The sequence below is a fragment of the Orcinus orca genome, chromosome 4 (assembly GCF_937001465.1).
Source record: "Orcinus orca chromosome 4, mOrcOrc1.1, whole genome shotgun sequence".
Lineage (NCBI taxonomy): Eukaryota > Metazoa > Chordata > Mammalia > Artiodactyla > Delphinidae > Orcinus > Orcinus orca.
In genome coordinates this window covers 21,924,554-21,945,438 of record NC_064562.1, presented here as the reverse complement: position 1 = coordinate 21,945,438, position 20,885 = coordinate 21,924,554, and the positions used below count along the sequence as shown (strand labels likewise).

At 37.3% G+C, this 20,885-nt stretch overlaps 1 protein-coding gene across 9 annotated transcripts in view; it reads left to right on the top strand.

The window, feature by feature from the left end:
* The window catches only part of MANBA (mannosidase beta), a 144,897-nt gene that overhangs the window by 23,284 nt on the left and 100,728 nt on the right, over positions 1-20,885 (top strand). For all 9 annotated transcript variants that reach the window (XR_007476922.1, XR_007476923.1, XR_007476921.1 and 6 more), the window contains exons 6-7: positions 197-372; positions 1,245-1,355. Coding sequence is in view for 1 of the 9 variants with exons in the window: in XM_004263572.4 (XP_004263620.2) it covers positions 197-372; positions 1,245-1,355 (287 nt within the window). In the remaining 8 variants the exon portion in view is untranslated. The remainder of the gene's footprint in view (positions 1-196; positions 373-1,244; positions 1,356-20,885) is intronic.

The window sequence follows — 20,885 nt, the reverse complement described above, 5'->3', positions numbered from 1 at the left end:
TATATAAAAATATAATTTTGGTTATTCTTCTTTGGAATTAAGGATTAAACTCTAAACATTAAAAGAGAATTTTCACTGAACTTTTGATCAGGAATGCATTTGTGGAGCACTTATAGTTTAGAAGCTGCATTGGCCTTTTTTTCAGTGAATCCTACATAATATATATTTATTTTTTCTTTTTCTCTTTGTACCTTAGATAATAATATCCAGGAGTGGAATCTTGAAATAGAGTCTTCTTTTGATGTTATCAGTTCAAAGCCAGTTTTGGGTCAAGCGATTATAGCCATCCCTGAATTAAAAATACAACAGACAAACAGCGTTGAACTTCATCATGGGGAAAGCATTGTTAAACTCTTTGTGAAAATTGACAAGGTGAATGATGGTACTTCCCGAGAAGCACTAAGATGAAAAGCAGTGTTGTTCAAAAGAAATGCTTAGAAAAAAGGACCTGAGTATTAAAGAAAAGTGTACTTTTTCCATTTTTTTCTTTACTTTTAATCGGTTATATATTTTGGGTGTGTGCAAGCTAAGGAATGATTTTCCCAAATTTTAAGATTAGGAAAACGGAGGTTACGTGATTAATTTGGCATCCTCTCCTCTCAAAAAGTCAGGTGTGTTATATTTTAATTTTTTTGCAGTATTTGGAGTATCCTAAATCCAAAATACATTCGAAGCATCATACTTCAATGCTGTGATTATTTTTGGTATTTGTAAACTATTTTGAATATTGGTACTTATTCTACACACAGAATTCTAATTCTAAACTTATGATCGTTCGTAAGTAGAAGTGAACTGGATTTTACCTTTCCTTATTCCTCTAATTGACAATTGTGAGCTGAAAAGGATAGAGCAAATCAGCATTCAGTAACTGTTCAGATAAAGTAAGAACTCAAAATGCTTTTCTAGTTCTGGGCTTGAAAGAAGAGTTAACCTCAAAGTCCAATTCTAAATGTTAAGAATGTAGAATACATGTTAGCTGAGTGTTGCAATGGGAAGAGCTGTTTTTCTGAATGCCCATGTTATTTTGTTATTTCCCTTCCCTTCTGGTATATTAATCCATGCTCCTAGCATGTTGATTTTTAAATATTATCTATGGATTGGTATAATTTGGCATAATACAAGGAGAGAGATTTATATTGCTCTGTGCTTGTCTATGAGAAATTGATGTGATGCTCTGAATTACTATATTATTTTGCTGAAAATATGCCACAGATTACTTAGACTGATATATTATTTTTTAAAAGAGTGTTACTATAGAAACTTGGTGGCCTCATGGACATGGAAACCAGACTGGGTACAACATGACAGTTCTTTTTAAGCTGGATGGAGGCTTAAGTTTTGAAAAATCAGCTAAGGTAAGCAAATACTTTATTTGTGAAAAAAAAGTATATTTCTTGTTAAAATAGCAATACAGATCTTTGTAGGAAAGGAAGAAACCAACAAAACTTCTGCAACCCCACCACTCAGAGGTAATTAGTAGTAATAGTTATTTTCATTCAAAAGCTTCTGGCATGTGTATATTTATATTTTTTAATGGACCAGACTTTGCACATTATTTTATTTATAAATATTCTCCTACTGTGTTTTTTTTTTTGCGGTACGCGGGCCTCTCACTGTTGTGACTTCTCCCGTTGTGGAGCACAGGCTCCGGATGCGCAGGCTCAGCCGCCATGGCTCACGGGCCCAGCCACTCCGCGGCATGTGGGATCTTCCCGGACCGGGGCACGAACCTGCGTCCCCTAGCATCGGCAGGCGGACTCTCAACCACTGCGCCACCAGGGAAGCCCTATGGTATTTTTTCATTTAGGTGTGGGGCAGGACGAGAGCTTGAAGTGGAGCATATAAGATCAAGGTTACTCTCAGGAGAGGCTATGCCCTAGTCAAGGTTGTTTATTCTAGAACAGGTAACTGAGGAACATCTCAGAATTCATTTGCAGTGGGAACTCTAAAGAGTGTTTGTCTATTTGTCCACTTGACTGGGATGGTAGAGGTTGGATTGAATGATCTCTTGTGCCTCCCTGCACTTCCATGATTGCTCAAAAGAGGAAACCAGGATGCTTTAAAAATTTGAGCTGTTTTGCAAGTTTCAGGAATCAATGTTTGCTTTTGAAATTTAGATTAAAAGTATAGGTTATTGCCAAATTTGGTAAGAGAGCTGATACCTAATTCACCTTTGTTTCCATCCAGGGTAGGTCTTCCAGGGAATTCAGTTTCTTGGCAGTCCCGAATTTCTTAATGTTTTCAGACCTGCCAGTGTTTCAGCAAGCAAGAAATTCAACTGCTATGTGCCATCAGTATCTGTTTCCTGGCGGGAATCTCTCAGTTTGATTTCTTTCCAGCCTTTAGTTGGTGGGAATGTGTCAGACTGGGGTTTCTTTTTATTTATTTATTGTGTAGTATAACACACAAGAGAAAAAAACCAGAACATAAATGGAACACTTAACGAATGATCAGAAAATGAACACTCACGTGACTGTCATCCTGATCCAGAAACAGGAGCATTACTAGCACCTCAGAGCTTCCCCACTGTGCGAGCTTCCCCAATCACTGCCCCCTTTCCTTCCCGAAGATCCACTGTCCTGACTTATAACACTATATTCTATTTTTGCCTGTTTTTAAATTTTATGTACATAGAACCACATAGTTTATATTCTTTTATGACTGGCTAATTTGGCTCAACATTATATTTGTGACATTTAGATATGTTGTGGTGTGTAGCTGTAGTTTGTTTACTTACATTGCTTTGTACTGTTTCATTGTATTACACATTCTGCTGTTGAATTTGGGTAGTTTCCAGTTTTGGCTTTCCCGGATAATGCTGCCATGAACTTTATCGTATGACACTCGGAGCACATGTGCCCCCAGCAGCATTCCTGCTGGAGTGGGATTGCTGGATCATAGGGTAGGCATGGGTTCAGCTTTTACAGAGAATGCTAAATTGTTTTCCAAAATGTTTGTATTTCACCTTTACTCTGCATGCTCCCATGTTCGCTAACACTCGGTACTGTGTCAGAGGGAATTTTTCCCTCATCACTGGCCTCTCCCTATCTGCTCTCTACTGCTCATGTTTCCTGATGGTTTCATTGTTATCCTGGGCTTGCTTTATGCAAAAATATTTCTGTTTTTAAAGTATCTCACTGAAATCCATATTGCTAGGTTTATATCTTTCTTGCCTGTCTTCCATCGACGTTAGACGTATGCGTTTTAATTTTTTGTTGACTGGGCACGTCAGAAGACGACAGCACAGTCTCTGACGGAACGCCTTGGGGAAGTTACAGATTTTGGTTGCAGCCCATGCAGGCAGAGATGTACTGGGTCATAAAAAGAATGCAGGTGATGTGGGGAAGGGAAAGTGCTGACTCTACTGCTTTTGGACGGGAAAGAATATCTTGATGACTGAGATTTTTGTTGGTGTTGTTAAAAGGAGTAACTTCGGAGCAAATGGTTTAAGTATGAGGGGAGATAATTAATGAGTACTTCAAAAATAAATAAATTAGGGCTTCCCTGGTGGCGCAGTGGTTGAGCGTCCGCCTGCCGATGCAGGGGACGCGGGTTCGTGCCCCGGTCCGGGAGGATCCCACATGCCGCGGAGCGGCTGGGCCCGTGAGCCAGGGCCGCCGAGCCTGCGCGTCCGGAGCCTGTGCTCTGCAACGGGAGAGGCCACAACAGTGAGAGGCCCGCGTACCGCAAAAATAAAATAAAATAAAATAAAATAAAATAAAAAAATAAAAGCAAATGTTGGGATATTATAAAGTCTGTCAAGCAAGCTATTTCAAGAGGGACCTTAGAACGTGAGTCTGGGAGAGTTGTGGCTTTATCAGTTTAGGAAACCAACTTGATTTTTTAACCCAAAAGGAAGTTTTGTGTCTAAATGGTAGTGGGAGAGACTACTCTGGGTAAATGGAATAAAAAGGAAACTCCTCCCCATGGCTGTTTTTGCCATTTTCTGCTCTAATTGAATATTTGTATTCTACTAATTGATTGTATTGAATTGCCTAGGTAGTATGTGTGTTAAAGGCATAATAAATATTTTGGAATGACTGTTATGGTTTACCTTTCTGGAAAACTAGGAAATCACTTAGTTGATATTTCACTTTAGCACAACTTACTTTGTAAGACTCTTCCAAGTATTCCCTATATGAGGTAAATCTTTTTGCTGAAAGCAAAAGAAGGTAGTTGCTGTTTATATTTGACCTGGCATCAAGATTCTCCAATTAAATTACTGTAGGGAAAGAAAAAAAATGTAATCATATGTATTCCACAATCAGAAATTATATTGCACAGTTCCCAAGCCAGAAGAGGTAAAAGATTGCCCCTAGCTATTACAATTAGAAAAATAATGGAGATTTCCTTTACTGTTTTGTTTTTTAAAAACTTCACTTTGTTCTTTGTTTCTTGAGTTCCCAGTTTCATCTTTGCAATATGCACAGGGCAGAAAGAGGTCCCAGTGCCACTTCCTCTTTCAAAGTGAGGTCCCAGTGCCACTTCCTCTTTCAAAGTGCTACTCTTGGCTCTCTCAAGACCTTAAAAGCACATAGCCAAAAAATATGGAATTCAGAATAATCAAGGTGTATTTCTGACCACTTCTGTACTTTTGATCCATACTGAGGGTCCACAGAGATGTGGAGTGTGTTTCCTTCTGTATTTCCCAGGTTTCCTAGGACAGCCATAACAAATGAGTAGCTTAAGATAAAAATAATTTATTTTCTCACAATTTTGAAGGCTGGAAGTCCAAAATCAAGGTTTTGGTAGGGCCATGTTCCTTCTGAAGTTTTCAGGGGAGGATCCTTCCTCGTCTCCTCTAGCTTCTGGTAGTTACTGCCAGTCCTTGGCATTTCTTGGCTTGTGGGTGCATCACTCCAGTCTCTGCCTCTGTCGTCATATGGCCTTTTCCCTGTGTGTGCCTCTGCTTTTCTTTTCTTTTTTTTTCTCAATTAGCTGTATCTCATTATCACCCCTTCAGACCAATAAATTAATCATTCCTTCTTTTTGATAATTTAATTTAAGTTATTTATATTTGGCTGCATTGGATCTTCGTTGCTGAGCGTGGGCTTTTCTCTAGTTGCGGTGAGCGGGGGCTACTCTTCGCTGTAGTGCGTGGGCTTCTCACTACGGTGGCTTCTCTTGTTGCGGAGCACGGGCTCTAGGCACGCGGGCTTCAGTAGTTGTGACTCGCGGGCTCTAGAGCGCAGGCTCATTAGTTGTGGCTCATGGGCTTAGTTACTCCGTGGCATGTGGGATCTTCCCGGACCAGCGATTGCACTGTGTCCCCTGCATTGACAGGCAGATTCTTAACCACTGCACCACCAGGGAAGTCCCTCTGCTTTTCTTATAAGGGTACTAGCCACTGGATTAGGGCCCACCCTAATTTGGTATGACCTCATTTTAACTTAACTAACTGCATGTTCAAAGACCGTATTTCCAAATAAGGTCACATTCTGAGTTTCTGAATGACATGTATTTTGAGGAAACACTGCTCAACTCAGTACACCTTTCTTTTATCTTTCTCCCTGTCAAAGTTAAACATTTCCAAAATGGCTACAGGCAGTGGCTTACCCAGAGTGGGCTATGGGAGCAGTTAGCATTGGGTGTAGGCAGCAAGTGGTTGCATTGTGTGTAGACGACAGGTGGCCTGTCTTTTATTAGTAGTATGTTCTGGCAATTCTGTGCAACATCAGTGATAAAATATTCCTCCCCCCAAAATCTTTTGTTGGTCTGTTTTACCCATGTGTGCAATTGTACTTGAGTTTTAATACCATATGTGTAGGCGTCAACGTAGCATATTTTTATTATTAACCCTCTAATAAATATTATATTCTACATGGAAGTGAATTTGGAGAACTTTTATATGGTTGTCCCCAGGCTCATGGGGACTTAGCTTCATACAGTCATTTTGAAAGTATGTTCATAACAGTTTGGAATTGTTTAAACTTGTTTTGGGCATACTTCATGTCCCTAGTCCCTGTCTTATTACATATTCTTGCATTTAAAAGTAGATTAGAAACAGTAGCACAGTAGTTATAAAAAAGAAGAAACTTAACCTGAGTTACTTCATTGTGACCTCTTAGAGTTCTTATTTTTATGCTTAAAATTTTAAATGGAAAGAAATAATTGATAAGCTGGATTTTATTAAAGTTAAAGACTTCTGCTTTGCCAAAGACAACGTTAAGAGAATGAGAAGACAAGTCACGGATGGGAGAAAATATTTGCAAGAGACATATCTGTTAAACAAAATACGTAAAGAACTCTTAAAACTCAACAATAAGAAAACAGATAACCCAATTAAAAAATGGGTCAAACATTTAACAGACATCTCACCAGAGAAGAGATACAGATAGCAAATAAGCATGTGGAAAGATACCCCACATCGTATGTCGTCAGGGAAATACAAATTAAAACAACAATGAGATAACACTACCATCTATAAGAATGGACAGACTTTGGAACACTGACAATTACAAATGCTGGTGAGGATGTAGAGCAACAGCAGCTGTCATTCATTGCTGGTGGGCGTGTCCAATGGTACAGTCAGTCACTTCGGAAGATAGTTTAGTAGTTTCTTACAAAACTAAACATACTCTTACCATATGATCCAGCAATCAAGCTGCTCAGTATTTACCCAAAGAAGTTGGAAACTTATGTCCACACAAAAACTTGCACATAAATGTTTATAGCAGCTTTATTTCTAATTGCCAAAACTTGGAAGCAACCAAGGTGTCCTTAAGTAGATAAAGTAATAAACTGTGGTCTATCCAGACAATAGAATATTACTCAGCACTGAAAAGAAATGAGCTATCAAGCCATGAAGAGACATGGAGGAACCTTAAATGCATATCACTAAGTGAAAGAAGCCAATCTGTAAATGATTCCAAGTATGTGATATTCTGGAAAAGACAAAACTACGGAGACATTTAAAAGATCAGTAGTTGCCGAGGGTCGGGAGGAAGAGGGAGTGATGAATAGGCAGAGCACAGAGGATTTTTAGGACAGTGAAACTACTCTAATACCATAGTGATGGATACATGCTATAATATGTTTGTCCAAACTCATAGAATGTGCAACACTGTGAGTGAACCCTAAGGTAAACTGTGGACTTAGGGTGATTATGAGGTGTCAGTATAGGTTCATTGATTGTAACAAATGTACCACTGTGGTGGGGGATGTTGATGATGGGGGTGGATATTCATGTGTAGGGTCGGGGGTAATCTTTGTACCTTCCGCTCACTTTTGCTATGAACCCTAAACTGCTCTAAAAAACTTGTTATTTAAAAAAACTTGAAATAGAGAAAAGTGTTAACTATGATGTGTTGATATGCAATATTTTGCTTGGTAAGTGCATATTTGGGTTCATATATGAAATCTTTTACTAATTTTAATACCTTCAGAGTTGAAATTTATTCTTCTTTTACTTGATAATTGTTTTAAAACTAAAGAATCAAAGTAAAACATGACACCAGTGATATGCTTTAGTAGCGGCAGATATTAAAAAACCCCAAAGTACCTTGGAAATCTTTTTGATAGCACTCCAGATGCTTCATACAGAGATCAACTGTGTGACTTAATCATATAGGTCTGTAGAGAAGGTGGTACAACTGAAATACAGAAGTCATTCTTTTATTTCTGGAAAGACTGCCTCCGTACTCACAGAAGATATCTTGAAACAACAGGAGGTTGTTTCTAAAGGTTTAGAGGTTTTCTAAACCTCTGTTGTGGTCAACTCTATAGGAGTACTGCGTATGTGGCCAGTATTCACAGTGGAGTTCATACAAAAATCAAAGAGATTAATCCTATATACTTTTTCTGCCTCCTGAAAATCATTCTTTGAACCTTGCAGAATTTGCTGTTTTGGAAACATTTGTTCATGTGTGACATTTTCTGGAAGTTTGGAAAAATTTTATTCATTCTTTTTAATCTCACCTCATCATTGGAAAAAGCTGCAGAAAGTCTTTCCTAGACAAAAGAAATGCTCATTATGAAGCTATGGCACCATAAAGCTAAATTTTGAAAAGCTAATCTCAACTTTGAAGTCCTGTGTGAGCCAAAGCAAATGTGGACATGTGTGAATCAGCTCAGATTTTGTTCTCTGCTAGTGTGGGTTTTCTCGTCTGAATTATCTTTTTTTTTTTTCCCCTCTCCTTAGTGTAGAATTTTAGATGAGGTTAATCAGATACAAATATATATGCTTTGAGCAATGTACAGTGAAATTCCAAGCTTTTAAAACTCGTCTTTGAAGATAAGTGCACAGAAATTTTGAAGGCTATTCATTTTTCAAAAACAAACAGTAAGGAAATGGACATTTACATAGAAAAAAAAAAAAAGAATAAAAATTTGAAGAAGAGTGCCAGGAGAAACAACAGGAGATGCTGATCTTATGTTGCCTGAAGAAATCAAAATAGCAATGTTGAATATACCAACCGTTTTCACCAAGAGCTGGAGATTTGCTCTAAAGCAATGGATCATATATCTGTGTTCACTATCATTCAGCCATTTTCTCTGATTTTGCAGAAGAAATACTTGAGAAGTGGAGAAATTTTGAACCCAGGGGCATTTGTAAGCAGTTTGAATGGATCTCAAGGAAACGGACATGGATACTTAAGCTTTTTTTGGAATTTAATGTGAAGAGGAATTTTTATGAATCTCTGGCAGACTTATCTTTTTATCTAATACCTTCCCAAAATATTGTATATCTTTGGCTTTATTTGAAAGAATATTTCTAAATTAAAATTAATAAAAGGTGTTTTTCCATCAATTATTCAAGGATAGATTGACAAATCTGGCTATATTCCTTTTTTTTGTTTTTGCAGTACGCGGGCCTCTCACTGTTGTGGCCTCTCCCGTTGCGGAGCACAGGCTCCGGACGTGCAGGCTCAGCGGCCATGGCTCATGGGCCCAGCCACTCCGTGGCATGTGGGATCTTCCCGGACCGGGGCACGAACCCGTGTTCCCTGCATCGGCAGGCGGACTCTCAACCACTGCGCCACCAGGGAAGCCCTTGACAAGGTTCTTGACATTTTGAGAAGTTAAGGCTCAAATTAGCAAATATTATCCATTACTATAACAAACCAATATGTAGATGTTAGTTTCTTTTTAAAAAAAATTAATATAATCAAATTCATGAATCCAGTACTTCTTCCTTTTTTATACTCTAACATTTATTTTACTTAAAAAACGGTGTGATTATTCATATGGAGTTAAATACAAGAGAACTTTCAGTGTCTGCATTTTTTCTGGCCACTATCATTATTCATTTTATTTCATTATTATTACTGAAAATAGTTTTGTCATATAGAAGAGGGGTATGTTAAAAAGTGATCCTATCTAGTGTCAGATACACGAAATATACATCTGGCTACAAAGATATCAATCAGGTAACTATGCTGATGTGAACTTTAATCTGTTAACTTATGGTTGTGCTGCTGTCTGCAGACTTCTAGGTCACAACAAGGAGAGCCACTCTTGCATCTTCTTGTGCAGGTCTGTTTGAGGAGAGCTCTTTGTGGAGATCCAGCACCAGTTTTCTCAGTATTTCTGCATGTTAGAGGACTTTCAGAGCAGACAGAAATGTGGGGTTGGTTGTCACTAAAAATGCATGACAGTAGAGATGAAATTGTTTTAGAAAGTGTACTTTGGAAGTGCATGAAAATTATTTGAAAAATATTTCAGTTAACACTTGCCAATGTTTAGAAATAAGTTATTTTTTTAAAAAAGAAGAAACTTATTCTTTTGAAAATGTAGTGATACTATGACAGCTTTTTAAGTAGTTGACTATAGACAGCTGAGAAGTAATACTCAGTTTATGAATCAATGCTTCATTACGTCATCATCTGTCTGGTCTGCCAGAGAAAGAAATTTGAGAAGTATAAGTATATGGTATTTACTTAGTCACAAACCTCTTAAGCCCTTTAGTTAAGATATTCCTAACTCTTGTCTAAAAAAATGTGTTCAGCTATCCTGTACTTTTAAAGTTAATCCTTCTATTTTAAAAATGAGATCATGAAGCTAATTTAAAAAGTAATTTAGTGACTTGCTAATAGAACCTTCAACATTAGATAGAAAAGTTTGGAAATGAAAAATTTTTTAAATTCAAACTGCTTGACTTACACATTTAGGTTCTTAGATATTTAGACCCTCTTCTACTTTTAGACAGTAACTTACTTTGTTGAGCTGTTTAAAATATTTTTGATTTTGTAGGGAGATAGTATATTCACTCTGATTGTCAATGTGTTACTCAGGCGTCTTTTCAAGAAACCTTTCTCAGAGCCCATTATTTTCTCTGAGATAAAATCACTTGCTGTAGAAGAAGGCTTTTATGTTACCTGTCAATATTGCCAGAGGACATGGTTTTACTGACACTAATCATAGACAGACCAGCCTTTAACCTCTCAAAGAATGTGCAGAGGGAAACGTGCCTGGTAATTACTGCTTCACCTTGGAGGCGGAGGCGCTGTCAGGTGGGTTAGGGTTTACTTTGACTGGGGTCATAAAATTGTTATTGTAGGAACTGGGAGCTAGGGATAGCTGTCTTTTCATGAGAAAATTTGCACAGAAATGAAAAACTATGTTAGAAGATGTGTTTTATCATTAATACTATTTGTAGCATTAATGGATATAAAGAAATAAGTGAGTTCTCTTTTCTCGATTAGTGATGCTCAAAATTTTTTGGACTCAACTGCTTCATATTCTTAAAAATTATTGAGGACCCTAAAGTGCTTTTGTTTTGGGGTAAATATTAAAGCAGAGGTTTAAATCTTTATTTATTCATTTCAACTCACAATACTAAACCCATGACATGTTAATATATGTCATTTTATTAAAAGTAAATATATTTATAGAATAAAAAAATTTAGTGAGAATAATGATTGTTTTACATGTCTAATGTCTTGCTTATTAGTAGACAGCTGGATTCTCATTTTCTTCTACTTTCAATTAATTTGCAATATATTGTTTTTGTTGAAATATATGAAGAAATTCTGGCCTCACACAGATAGCATAGTTGGAAAAGAGAGGAGTATCTTAATAGCCTTTTCAGGTAATTGTAGGTATTTTTTGGTACTGCACTAGAACTTAACAAGTGGTAGTTTCTTAAAGGTTAGTTGCAATGTGGAGCCTAAAACCATTTTGATGAGCTGTTTATACTCCGTTGCATTAAAATCTATTGGTATATCTTGCACTCGTAATGGATTTTTATTTTTTTAAATTGAAGCATATAGTTCATTTACAATGTTGTGTTAATTTCTGCTGTATGGCAAAGTGATTCAGTTATACATATATATATATATTCTTTTTTAATATTCTTTTCCATTATAGTTTATCACAGGATATTGAATATAGTTCCCTGTACTATACAGTAGGACCTTGTTATTTATCCATTCTATATATAGTAGTTTGCATCTGCTAACCCCAAATTCCACTCCATCCCTTCCCCCTCTGCTTGGCAACCACTCTGTCTGGTTGAGTCTGTTTCTGTTTCATAGATAAGTTCATTTGTATTACATTTTAGATTCCACATGTAAGTGATATCATATGGTATTTGTCTTTCTCTTTTTGACTTACTTCACTTAATATGATAATCTCTAGGTCCATCCATGTTGCCACAAATGGGCAAATGCCACAAATTATTTTGTTCTTTTTTATGGCCGAGTAGTATTCCATTGTATACATGTACCACATCTTCTTTATCCATTCTTCTGTCGATGGACATTTAGGTTGTTTCCATGTCTTGGCTATTATGAATAGTGCTGTTATGAATATAAGGGTGCATGTGTCTTTTTGAATTATAGTTTTGTCTGGATATATGCCTAGGAGTGGGATTGCTGTATCATATGGCAACTCTATTTTCAGGTTTTTGAGGAAACGCCATACTGTTTTCCATAGTGGCTGCACCAATTTACATTCCCACCAACAGTACAGGAGGGTTCCCTTTTCTCCACACCGTCTCTAACATTTGTTATTTGTAGACTTTTTAATAATGGCCATTCTGACTGGTGTGAGGTGGTATCTTGCAGTTTTGATTTGCGTTTCTCTAATAATTAGTAATGCTGAGCATCTTTTCACGTTCCTGTTGGCCATCAGTATGTCTTCTTTGGAAAATGCCTATTTATATCTTCTGCCTATCTTTAGATGGGGTTATTTGTTTTTTCTGATATTGAGCCACATGAGCTGTTTGTGAATTTTGGAGATTAATCCCTTGTCAGTTGCATCATTTGTAAATATTTTCTCCCAGTCCATAGGTTGTCTTCTTATTTTGTTTATGGTTTCCTTTGCTGTGCAGAAGCCTGTAAGTTTGATTAGGTCCCATTTGTTTATTTTTGCTTTTATTTCTATTGCCTTGGGAGACTGACCTAAGAAAACATTGGTATGATATATGTCAGAGAATGTTTTGCCTATGTTCTCTTCTAGGAGTTTAATGGTGTCATGTCTTATAGTTAAGTATGTAAGCCATTTTGAGTCTATTTTTGTGTATGGTCTGAGACCATTCTCTTCATAATGGATTTTTTTTCCCACACACACTGTATTTTATTTTTACAAGAGATAAATAAACTGACAGCAAGCATTGTAAATGGATGACCACAGCAAAAGCAACAGTGATTGCAATTACCAAACACGAAACACACTCATACAATGTCATAATATTGACATTCAGTCCAGTAATCCTCCACTGTAACAGCTCCTTTACTTTGCAGTGAAAATTGATTTGTATATTTTTTGCCTCTGAGTCCTTGTGGGATTTTTTTTTTTATTCAAACAGAAACTCACAAAAATTATAATCATGCTCATCAGTTCACTCAGTTGCATGTAATTAATTTTTTTTCATCTTGATCTTTTGTTAGCACTTTTATGAGTTCATCAGGTTTCCATTAGAGTTCTGAAAATGCTTATTCATTCAGTTCAGCAGTATAGTCAGTTACCAGAAACCTGTACTTGTCAGAGTCTTTTCCATGAATTCCTTGAAGATGAAACCCTTTTATAGGAACATTTTTGTGAAAGCATCAGAGTACACCCAGAACTGTCTGTAAATGACAAAAGACTTAAAAATGACCACGGTTAAAGATTTGATGAAAGTTCATAATAATGCAATTGACAAGGAAATTTAGTTATTTCTGAGATATACATTTTAAAGTAATAACTAGAATTATGACTTATAACATTATACCAGAACATATAAGATTTTTAGAAATTTCATGTAATGTCGGAAACATTTATATTAACATATTTCCATACAAATAACCCAAAGAAAGTTTAGTATTAGTTGTTTTCTTTTGTTTGTTTTGTTTTTTTTTATACTGCATGTTCTTATTAGTCATCAATTTCATACACATCAGTGTATACATGTCAATCCCAATTGCCCAATTCAGCACCCCACCATCCCCACCCCACTGCGGTTTTCCCCCCTTGGTGTCCACATGTTTCTCCTCTACATCTGTGTCTCAGCTTCTGCCCTGCAAACTGGTTCATCAGTACCATTTTTTCTAGGTTCCATATACATGCATTAATATATGATATTTGTTTTTCTCTTTCTGACTTACTTCACTCTGTATTAGTCTTCAGATCCATCCACATCTCAAAAAATGACCCATGGGCTTCCCAGGTGGTGCAGTGGTTGAGAGTCCGTCTGTTGATGCATGGGACACGGGTTCGTGCCCCGGTCCGGGAAGATCCCACATGAGCGGAGTGGCTGGGCCCGTGAGCCATGGTCGCTGAGCCTGTGCATCCGGAGTCTGTGCTCCACAACGGGAGAGGCCACAACAGTGAGATGCCCACGTACCAAAAAAAAAAAAAAAAAAAAAGACCCAGTTTCGTTCCTTTATATGGCTGAGTAGTATTCCATTGTATATATGTACCACAACTTCTTTTTTTTTTTTTGCGGTACGTGGGCCTCTCACTGTTGTGGCCTCTCCCGTTGCGGAGCACAGGCTCCAGACGCACAGGCTCAGTGACCATGGCTCACGGGCCCAGCTGCTTCACGGCATGTGGGATCTTCCTGGACCGGGGCACGAACCCGCGTCCCCTGCATCGGCAGGTGGACTCTCAACCACTGCGCCACCAGAGAAGCCCTACCACAACTTCTTTATCCATTCGTCTGTCGATGGGCATTTAGGTTGCTTCCATGACCTGGCTATTGTAAATAGTGCTGCAGTGAACATTGTGGTGTATGTGTCTTTTTGAATTATGGTTTTCTCTGGGTATATGCCCCATAGGGGGATTGCTGGATCATATGGTAATTCTGTTTTTAGTTTTTTAAGGAACCTCCATACTGTTCTCCATAGTGGCTGTATCAATTTACATTCCCACCAACAGTGCAAGAGGGTTCCCTTTTCTCCACACCCTCTCCAGCATTTGTTGTTTGTAGATTTTCTGATGATGCCCATTCTAACGGGTGTGAGGTGATACCTCATTGTAGTTTTGACTTGCATTTCTTTAATAATTAGTGATGTTGAACAGCTTTTCATGTGCTTCTTGGCCATCTGTATGTCATCTTTGGAGAAATGTCTAGTTAGATCTTCTGCCCATTTTTGGATTGGGTTGTTTGTTTATTTAATATTGAGCTGCAGGAGCTGTTTATATATTTTGGAGATTAATCCTTTGTCCGTTGATTCGTGTGCGAATATTTTCTCCCATTCTGAGGGTTGTCTTTTCATCTTGTTTTTGGTTTCCTTTGCTGTGCAAAAGCTTTGACGTTTCATTAGGTCCCGTTTGTTTATTTTTCTTTTTATTTCCATTACTCTAGGAGGTGGATCAAAAAAGATCTTGCAGTGATTTATGTCAAAGAGCGTTCTTCCTATGTTTTCCTCTAAGAGTTTTATAGTGTCTGGTCTTACATTTAGGTCTCGAATGCATTTTGAGTTTATTTTTGTGTATGGTGTTAGGGAGTGTTCTAAGTTCATTCTTTTACATGTAGCTGTCCAGTTTTCCCAGCACCACTTATTGAAAGACTGTCTTTTCTCCACTGTATATCTTTGCCTCCTCTGTCATAGATTAGTTGACCATAGGTGCGTGGGTTTATCTCTGGGCTTTCTATCTTGTTCCAATGATCTATGTTTCTGTTTTTGTGCCAGTACCATATTGTCTTGATTACTGTAGCTTTGTAGTGTAGACTGAAGTCAGGGAGTCTGATTCCTCCAGCTCTGTTTTTTTTCCCCTCAAGACTGCTTTGGCTATTCGGGGTCTTTTGTGTCTCCATACAAATTTTAAGATGATTTGTTCTAGTTCCATAAAAAATGCCATTGGTAATTTGATAGGGATTGCGTTGAATCTGTAGATTGCATTGGGTAGTATAGTCATTTTCACAATATTGATTCTTCCAATCCAAGAACATGGTATATCTCTCCATCTGTTGGTATCATCTTTAATTTCTCTCATCATTGTCTTATAGTTTTCTGCATACAGGTCTTTTGTTTCCCTACATAGTTTTTTTTTTTTTTTCCCCTAGGTAGGTTTATTCCTAGGTATTTTATTCTTTGTGTTCCAGTGGTAAATGGGAGTGTTTCCATAATTTCTCTTTCAGATTTTTCATCATTACTGTATAGGAATGCAAGAGATTTCTGTGCATTAATTTTGTATCCTGCAACCTTACCAAATTCACTGATTAGCTCTAGTAGTCTTCTGGTGGCATTTTTAGGATTCTCTATGTATAGTATCATGTCATCTGCAAACAGTGACAGTTTTACTTCTTCTTTTCCAATTTGTATTCCTTTTATTTCTTTTTCTTCTCTGATTGCCGTGGCTAGGACTTCCAAAGCTATGTTGAATAATAGTGGTGAGAGTGGACATCCTTGTCTCGTTCCTGATCTTAGAGGAAATGCTTTCAGTTTTTCACCATTGAGAATGATGTTTGCTGTGGGTTTGTCATATATGGCCTTTATTATGTTGAGGTAGGTTCCTCTATGCCCACTTTATGGAGAGTTTTTATCATGAATGGGTGTTGAATTTTGTCAAAAGCTTTTTCTGCATCTATTGAGATGATCATATGGTTTTTATTCTTCAATTTGTTAATATGGTGTATCACACTGATTGATTTGCGTATGTTGAAGAATCCTTGCATCCCTGGGATAAATCCCACTTGATCATGGTGTGTGATCCTTTTAATGTGTTGTTGGATTCTGTTTGCTAGTATTTCTTGAGGATTTTTGCATCTATATCCATCAGTAATATTGGTCTGTAATTTTCTTTTATTTAGTATCTTTGTCTGGTTTTGGTATCAGGGTGATGGTGGCCTCATAGAATGAGTTTGGGAGTGTTCCTTCCTCTGCAGTTTTTTGGAAGAGTTTGAGAAACATGGGTGTTAGTTCTTCTCTAAATGTTTGATAGAATTCCCCTGTGAAGCCATATGGTCCTAGACTTTTGTTTGCTGGATGATTTTTAATCACAGTTTCAATTTCATTGCTTGTGATTGGTCTGTTCATATTTTCTATTTCTTCCTGGTTCAGTCTTGGAAGGTTACACCTTTCTAAGAATTTGTCCATTTCTTCCAGGTTGTCCATTTTATTGGCATAGAGTTGCTTGTAGTAGTCTGTTAGGATGCTTTGTATTTCTGAGGCGTCTGTTCTAACTTCTCCTTTTTCATATCTAATTTTATTGATTTAAGTCCTCTCCCTCTTTTTCTTGGTGAGTCTGGCTAATGGTTTATCAATTTTGTTTATCTCCTCAAAGAACTAGCATTTAGTTTTATTGATCTTTGCTATTGTTTTGTTTCTATTTCATTTTTTTCTGCTCTGATCTTTATGATTTCTTTCCTTCTGCTAACTTTGGGTTTTGTTTGTTCTTCTGTCTCTAGTTCCTTTAGGTGTAAGTTTAGATTGTTTACTTGAGATTTTTCTTGTTTCTTGAAGTAGGCTTGTATAGCTATAAACTTCCCTCTTAGAACTGCTTTTGCTGCATCCCATAGGTTTTGGATCGTCATGTTTTCATTGTCATTTGTCTCTAGGTATTTTTTGATTTCCTCTTTCATTTCTTCATGATCTCTTGGTTATTTAGTAGTGTATTGTTTAGCCTCCATGTGTTTGTGTTTTTTACGTTTTTTCCCCTGTAATTCATTTCTAATCTCATAGCATTGTGATCAGAAAAGATGCTTGATATGATTTCAATTTTCTTAAATTTACTGAGGCTTGATTTGTGACCCAAGATGTGATCTATCCTGGAGAATGTTCCATGTGCACTTGAGAAGAAAGTGTAATCTGCTGTTTTTGGATGGAATGTCCTATAAATATCAATAAAATCTATCTGGTGTATTGTGTCATTTAAATCTTCTGTTTCCTTATGTATTTTCATTTTGGATGATCTGTCCATTGGCGTAAGTGAGGTGTTAAAGTCCCCCACTATTATTGTGTTACTGTTGATTTCCTCTTTTATAGCTGTTAGCAGTTGCCTTATGTATTGAGGTGCTTCTGTGTTGGGTGCATATATATTTATAATTGTTATATCTTCTTCTTGGATTGAGCCCTTGATCATCATGTAGTGTCCTTCCTTGTCTCTTGTAACATTGTTTATTTTAAAGTGTATTTTATCTGATATGAGTATTGCTCCTGCAGCTTTCTTTGATTTCCATTTGCATGGAATATCTTTTTCCATCCCCTCACTTTCAGTCTGTTTGTGTCCCTAGGTCTTACATGGGTCTCTTGTAGACAGCTATATATGGGTCTTGTTTTTGTATCCATTCAGCAAGCCTGTGTCTTTTGGTTGGAGCATTTAATCCATTCACGTTTAAGGTAATTATCGATATGTATGATCCTGTGACCATTTTCTTAATTGTTTTGGGTTTGTTTTTGTAGGTCCTTTTCTTCTCTTGTGTTTCCCACTTAGAGAAGTTCCTTTAGCATTTGTTGTAGTGCTGGTTTGGTGGTGCTGAGTTCTCTTAGCTTTTGCTTGTCTGTAAAGCTTTTGATTTCTCCATCAAATCTGAATGAGATCCCTGCTGGGTAGAGTAATCTTGGTTGTAGGTTCTTCCCTTTTATCACTTTAAGTGTATCATGCCACTCCCTTCTGGCTTGTAGAGTTTCTGCTGAGAAATCAGCTGTTAACCTTATGGGAGTTCCCTTGTATGTTGTTGTTTTTCCCTTGTTGCTTTCAATAATTTTTCTTTGTCTTTAATTTTTGTCAATTTGATTACTATGTGTCTTGGCGTGTTTCTCCTTGGGTTTATCCTGTATGGGACTTGCTGTGCTTCCTGGACTTGGGTGGCTATTTCCTTTCCCATGTTAGGGAAGTTTTCGACTATAGTCTCTTCAAATATTTTCTCTGGTCCTTTCTCTCTCTCTTCTCCTTCTGGGACCCCTATAATGTGAATGTTGTTGCGTTTAATGTTGTCCCAGAGGTCTCTTAGGCTGTCGTCATTTCTTTTCATTCTTTTTTCTTTATTCGGTTCCACAGCATTGAATTCCACCATTCTGTCTTCCAGGTCTCTTATCCATTCTTCTGCCTCAGTTATTCTGCTATTGATTCCTTCTAGTGTAGGTTTCATTTCAGTTATTGTATTGTTCATCTCTGTTTGTTTGTTCTTTAATTCTTCTTGGTCTTTGTTAAGCATTTCTTGCATCTTTTCGATCTTTGCCTCCATTCTTCTTCCGAGGTCCTGGATCATCTTCACTATCATTATTCTGAATTCTTTTTCTGGAAGGTTGCCTATCTCCACTTCATTTAGTTGTTTTTCTGGCGTTTTATCTTGTTCCTTTATCTGGTACATAGTCCTGTGCCTTTTCATCTTGTCTGTCTTTCTGTGAATGTGGTTTTTGTTCCACAGGCTGAAGGATTGTAGTTCTTCTTGCCTCCCATAATGGATTTTTTATCCATATATGTTATTGTAATATAATGCATTGGTTATTTGAAAAATGTTGGCGTCTAGAGATTTTTAAATGTTTTCCAATGTTCAACCATTTTAGTATATAAATCACATTCAAAGTTGTTAACATTACCATTGATGACTTTTGGGAAGCTGTCAAGCTCATGGTTGTGTATACAAGTTTTACTAAATCCTAATTTTTAACTTACTTGCCTTGAACTGACAAGACTCACTTCAGTCATTTTCAAGAAAATGTCTACCAAGTCACCAAGTCTGAATAACCATAGTTTGTCTGGCAGTTCTTTCAAGTTAAAAGAACCAGGTTTTATAAACCAGATGGCTAATTCAGCTTACAACTCAAACTGTGGCGCAGATACTTTTCCTTAAGACATCCATCGTGCGTGATGCTTTATTCATAGTTCCTATTTCATCATACAGTCTAGTACAGTGATGTGTACTCAAGGTTGGGGTTTAATAGAATTAATAATTTTTATTGCTTTATCAAGGACATCCTGAAGTGAAACTGCCCCCCCGCTCCCCCCTCCAATAATGCATGAAAGTGAAGGATACAGTGGCTACTAGCACAGTTTGGAGGCACTGCCTTGATATTTGCCATGGCACCAGCAGTGTTACCCATTGTAAAACTCTCTCAGCTAATATGTGTGCTTCTCCAGCAAATGCAGTGTGAAAACCAACCCTATGAGATACTCTAGTGCTTTTTGTCATTGCTAGTTTTTAAAACATTATAATACGATGTAAAACAATGTATTACAACGTAATAAAGAATGTTAGCCTTTTGAAGAGTTTATCCGTCTAAATTTAAAATATTCAGTTCCTTTTTCTTTATACTTAGAATGATTGGTCTCAAAATGATACTACAACGTAACTGGCACCATAAATATTATTTTTAAGTGTTCATTGCATAAGATACAATAAGATAAATTATTAACATCTACAAAGTGGAGGGCAATATGGCTTTCATCACAATCTCATTTCTTATTTATCATTTCACCCAGTTTCTTTGGAGTAGATTCCTCCCTTCCTTGAGTCAGAAGACTCTCTGATATGTCAGTTTCATTTTTTTCAGCACTTTTAAATGTAGACAGTGTGGTTGTAGGTGAGAATGTTAGTCTTCTAATCCCATTTTAAGACAACAATTTAAGACAAAAATTAGGGAAAAGCATATTAAAAGTAAGTTTTCTTTTAGAATGAGATAAAATATTGTTTAAGTGAGTCTCAATTAAAATTAAAATTTGTTTTTATTTGAAAACTTAAGAATATTACATGAAACAAGTTAACAAAAGTACCTAGTCCTTTTGTGTTTCTGTGTAAGTTGCAAGGAAAACTTTGAGATTCAAAATAAGAATTTATTGAACAGTAATGAGGCTACAGAGATTATAGCAGGAATAACCAGCGGCAGCTAGTAAGAGCACAGTAGTACTGAGAACAAATTGAGTTAATCTCTGGAAATGTACCTCTTCATACCCTCAACCTCTGCTAGAGAAGTAGAACACACCAGAATACACAAGCACACATTCCATTAGCTGTCAGAATGACCATGTCATTACACATCACATAGCTTCTGGAAAATTCCACTGTACACTCAAAAGAGAGTAAGAGTGAAAAGGCAAATGATGTTTTAGCTTTACTGTGAAAATAATTTTGAACTCAGGAACCCCCTTGAAAGGTTCCCAGGGATCTCATATGGTCCCCTGGCCACATTTAAAGAACTGCTGTTCTAGATGTTTGAATCTACCATCAAGATGTTTTAAAAGTTACCTCTGGGGCTTCCCTGGTGGCGCAGTGGTTGAGGGTCCGCCTGCTGATGCAGGGGACACGGGTTCGTGCCCCAGTCCGGGAACATCCCACATGCCGTGGAGTGGCTGGGCCTGTGAGCCATGGCCGCTGAGCCTGCACTTCTGGAGCCTGTGCTCCACAACTGGAGAGGCCACAACAGTGAGAGGCCCATGTACCGCAAAAAAAAAAAAAAAGTTACCTCTGGCAGTAACCATTATTTTTTTGCATCCTAAAACAGGTGTAGTAATTCCATGTCAAGATCCTCCTCATCCAGGCCTTGTTCCGTGTCTTCTCATAAAGTTAACTCTGATAT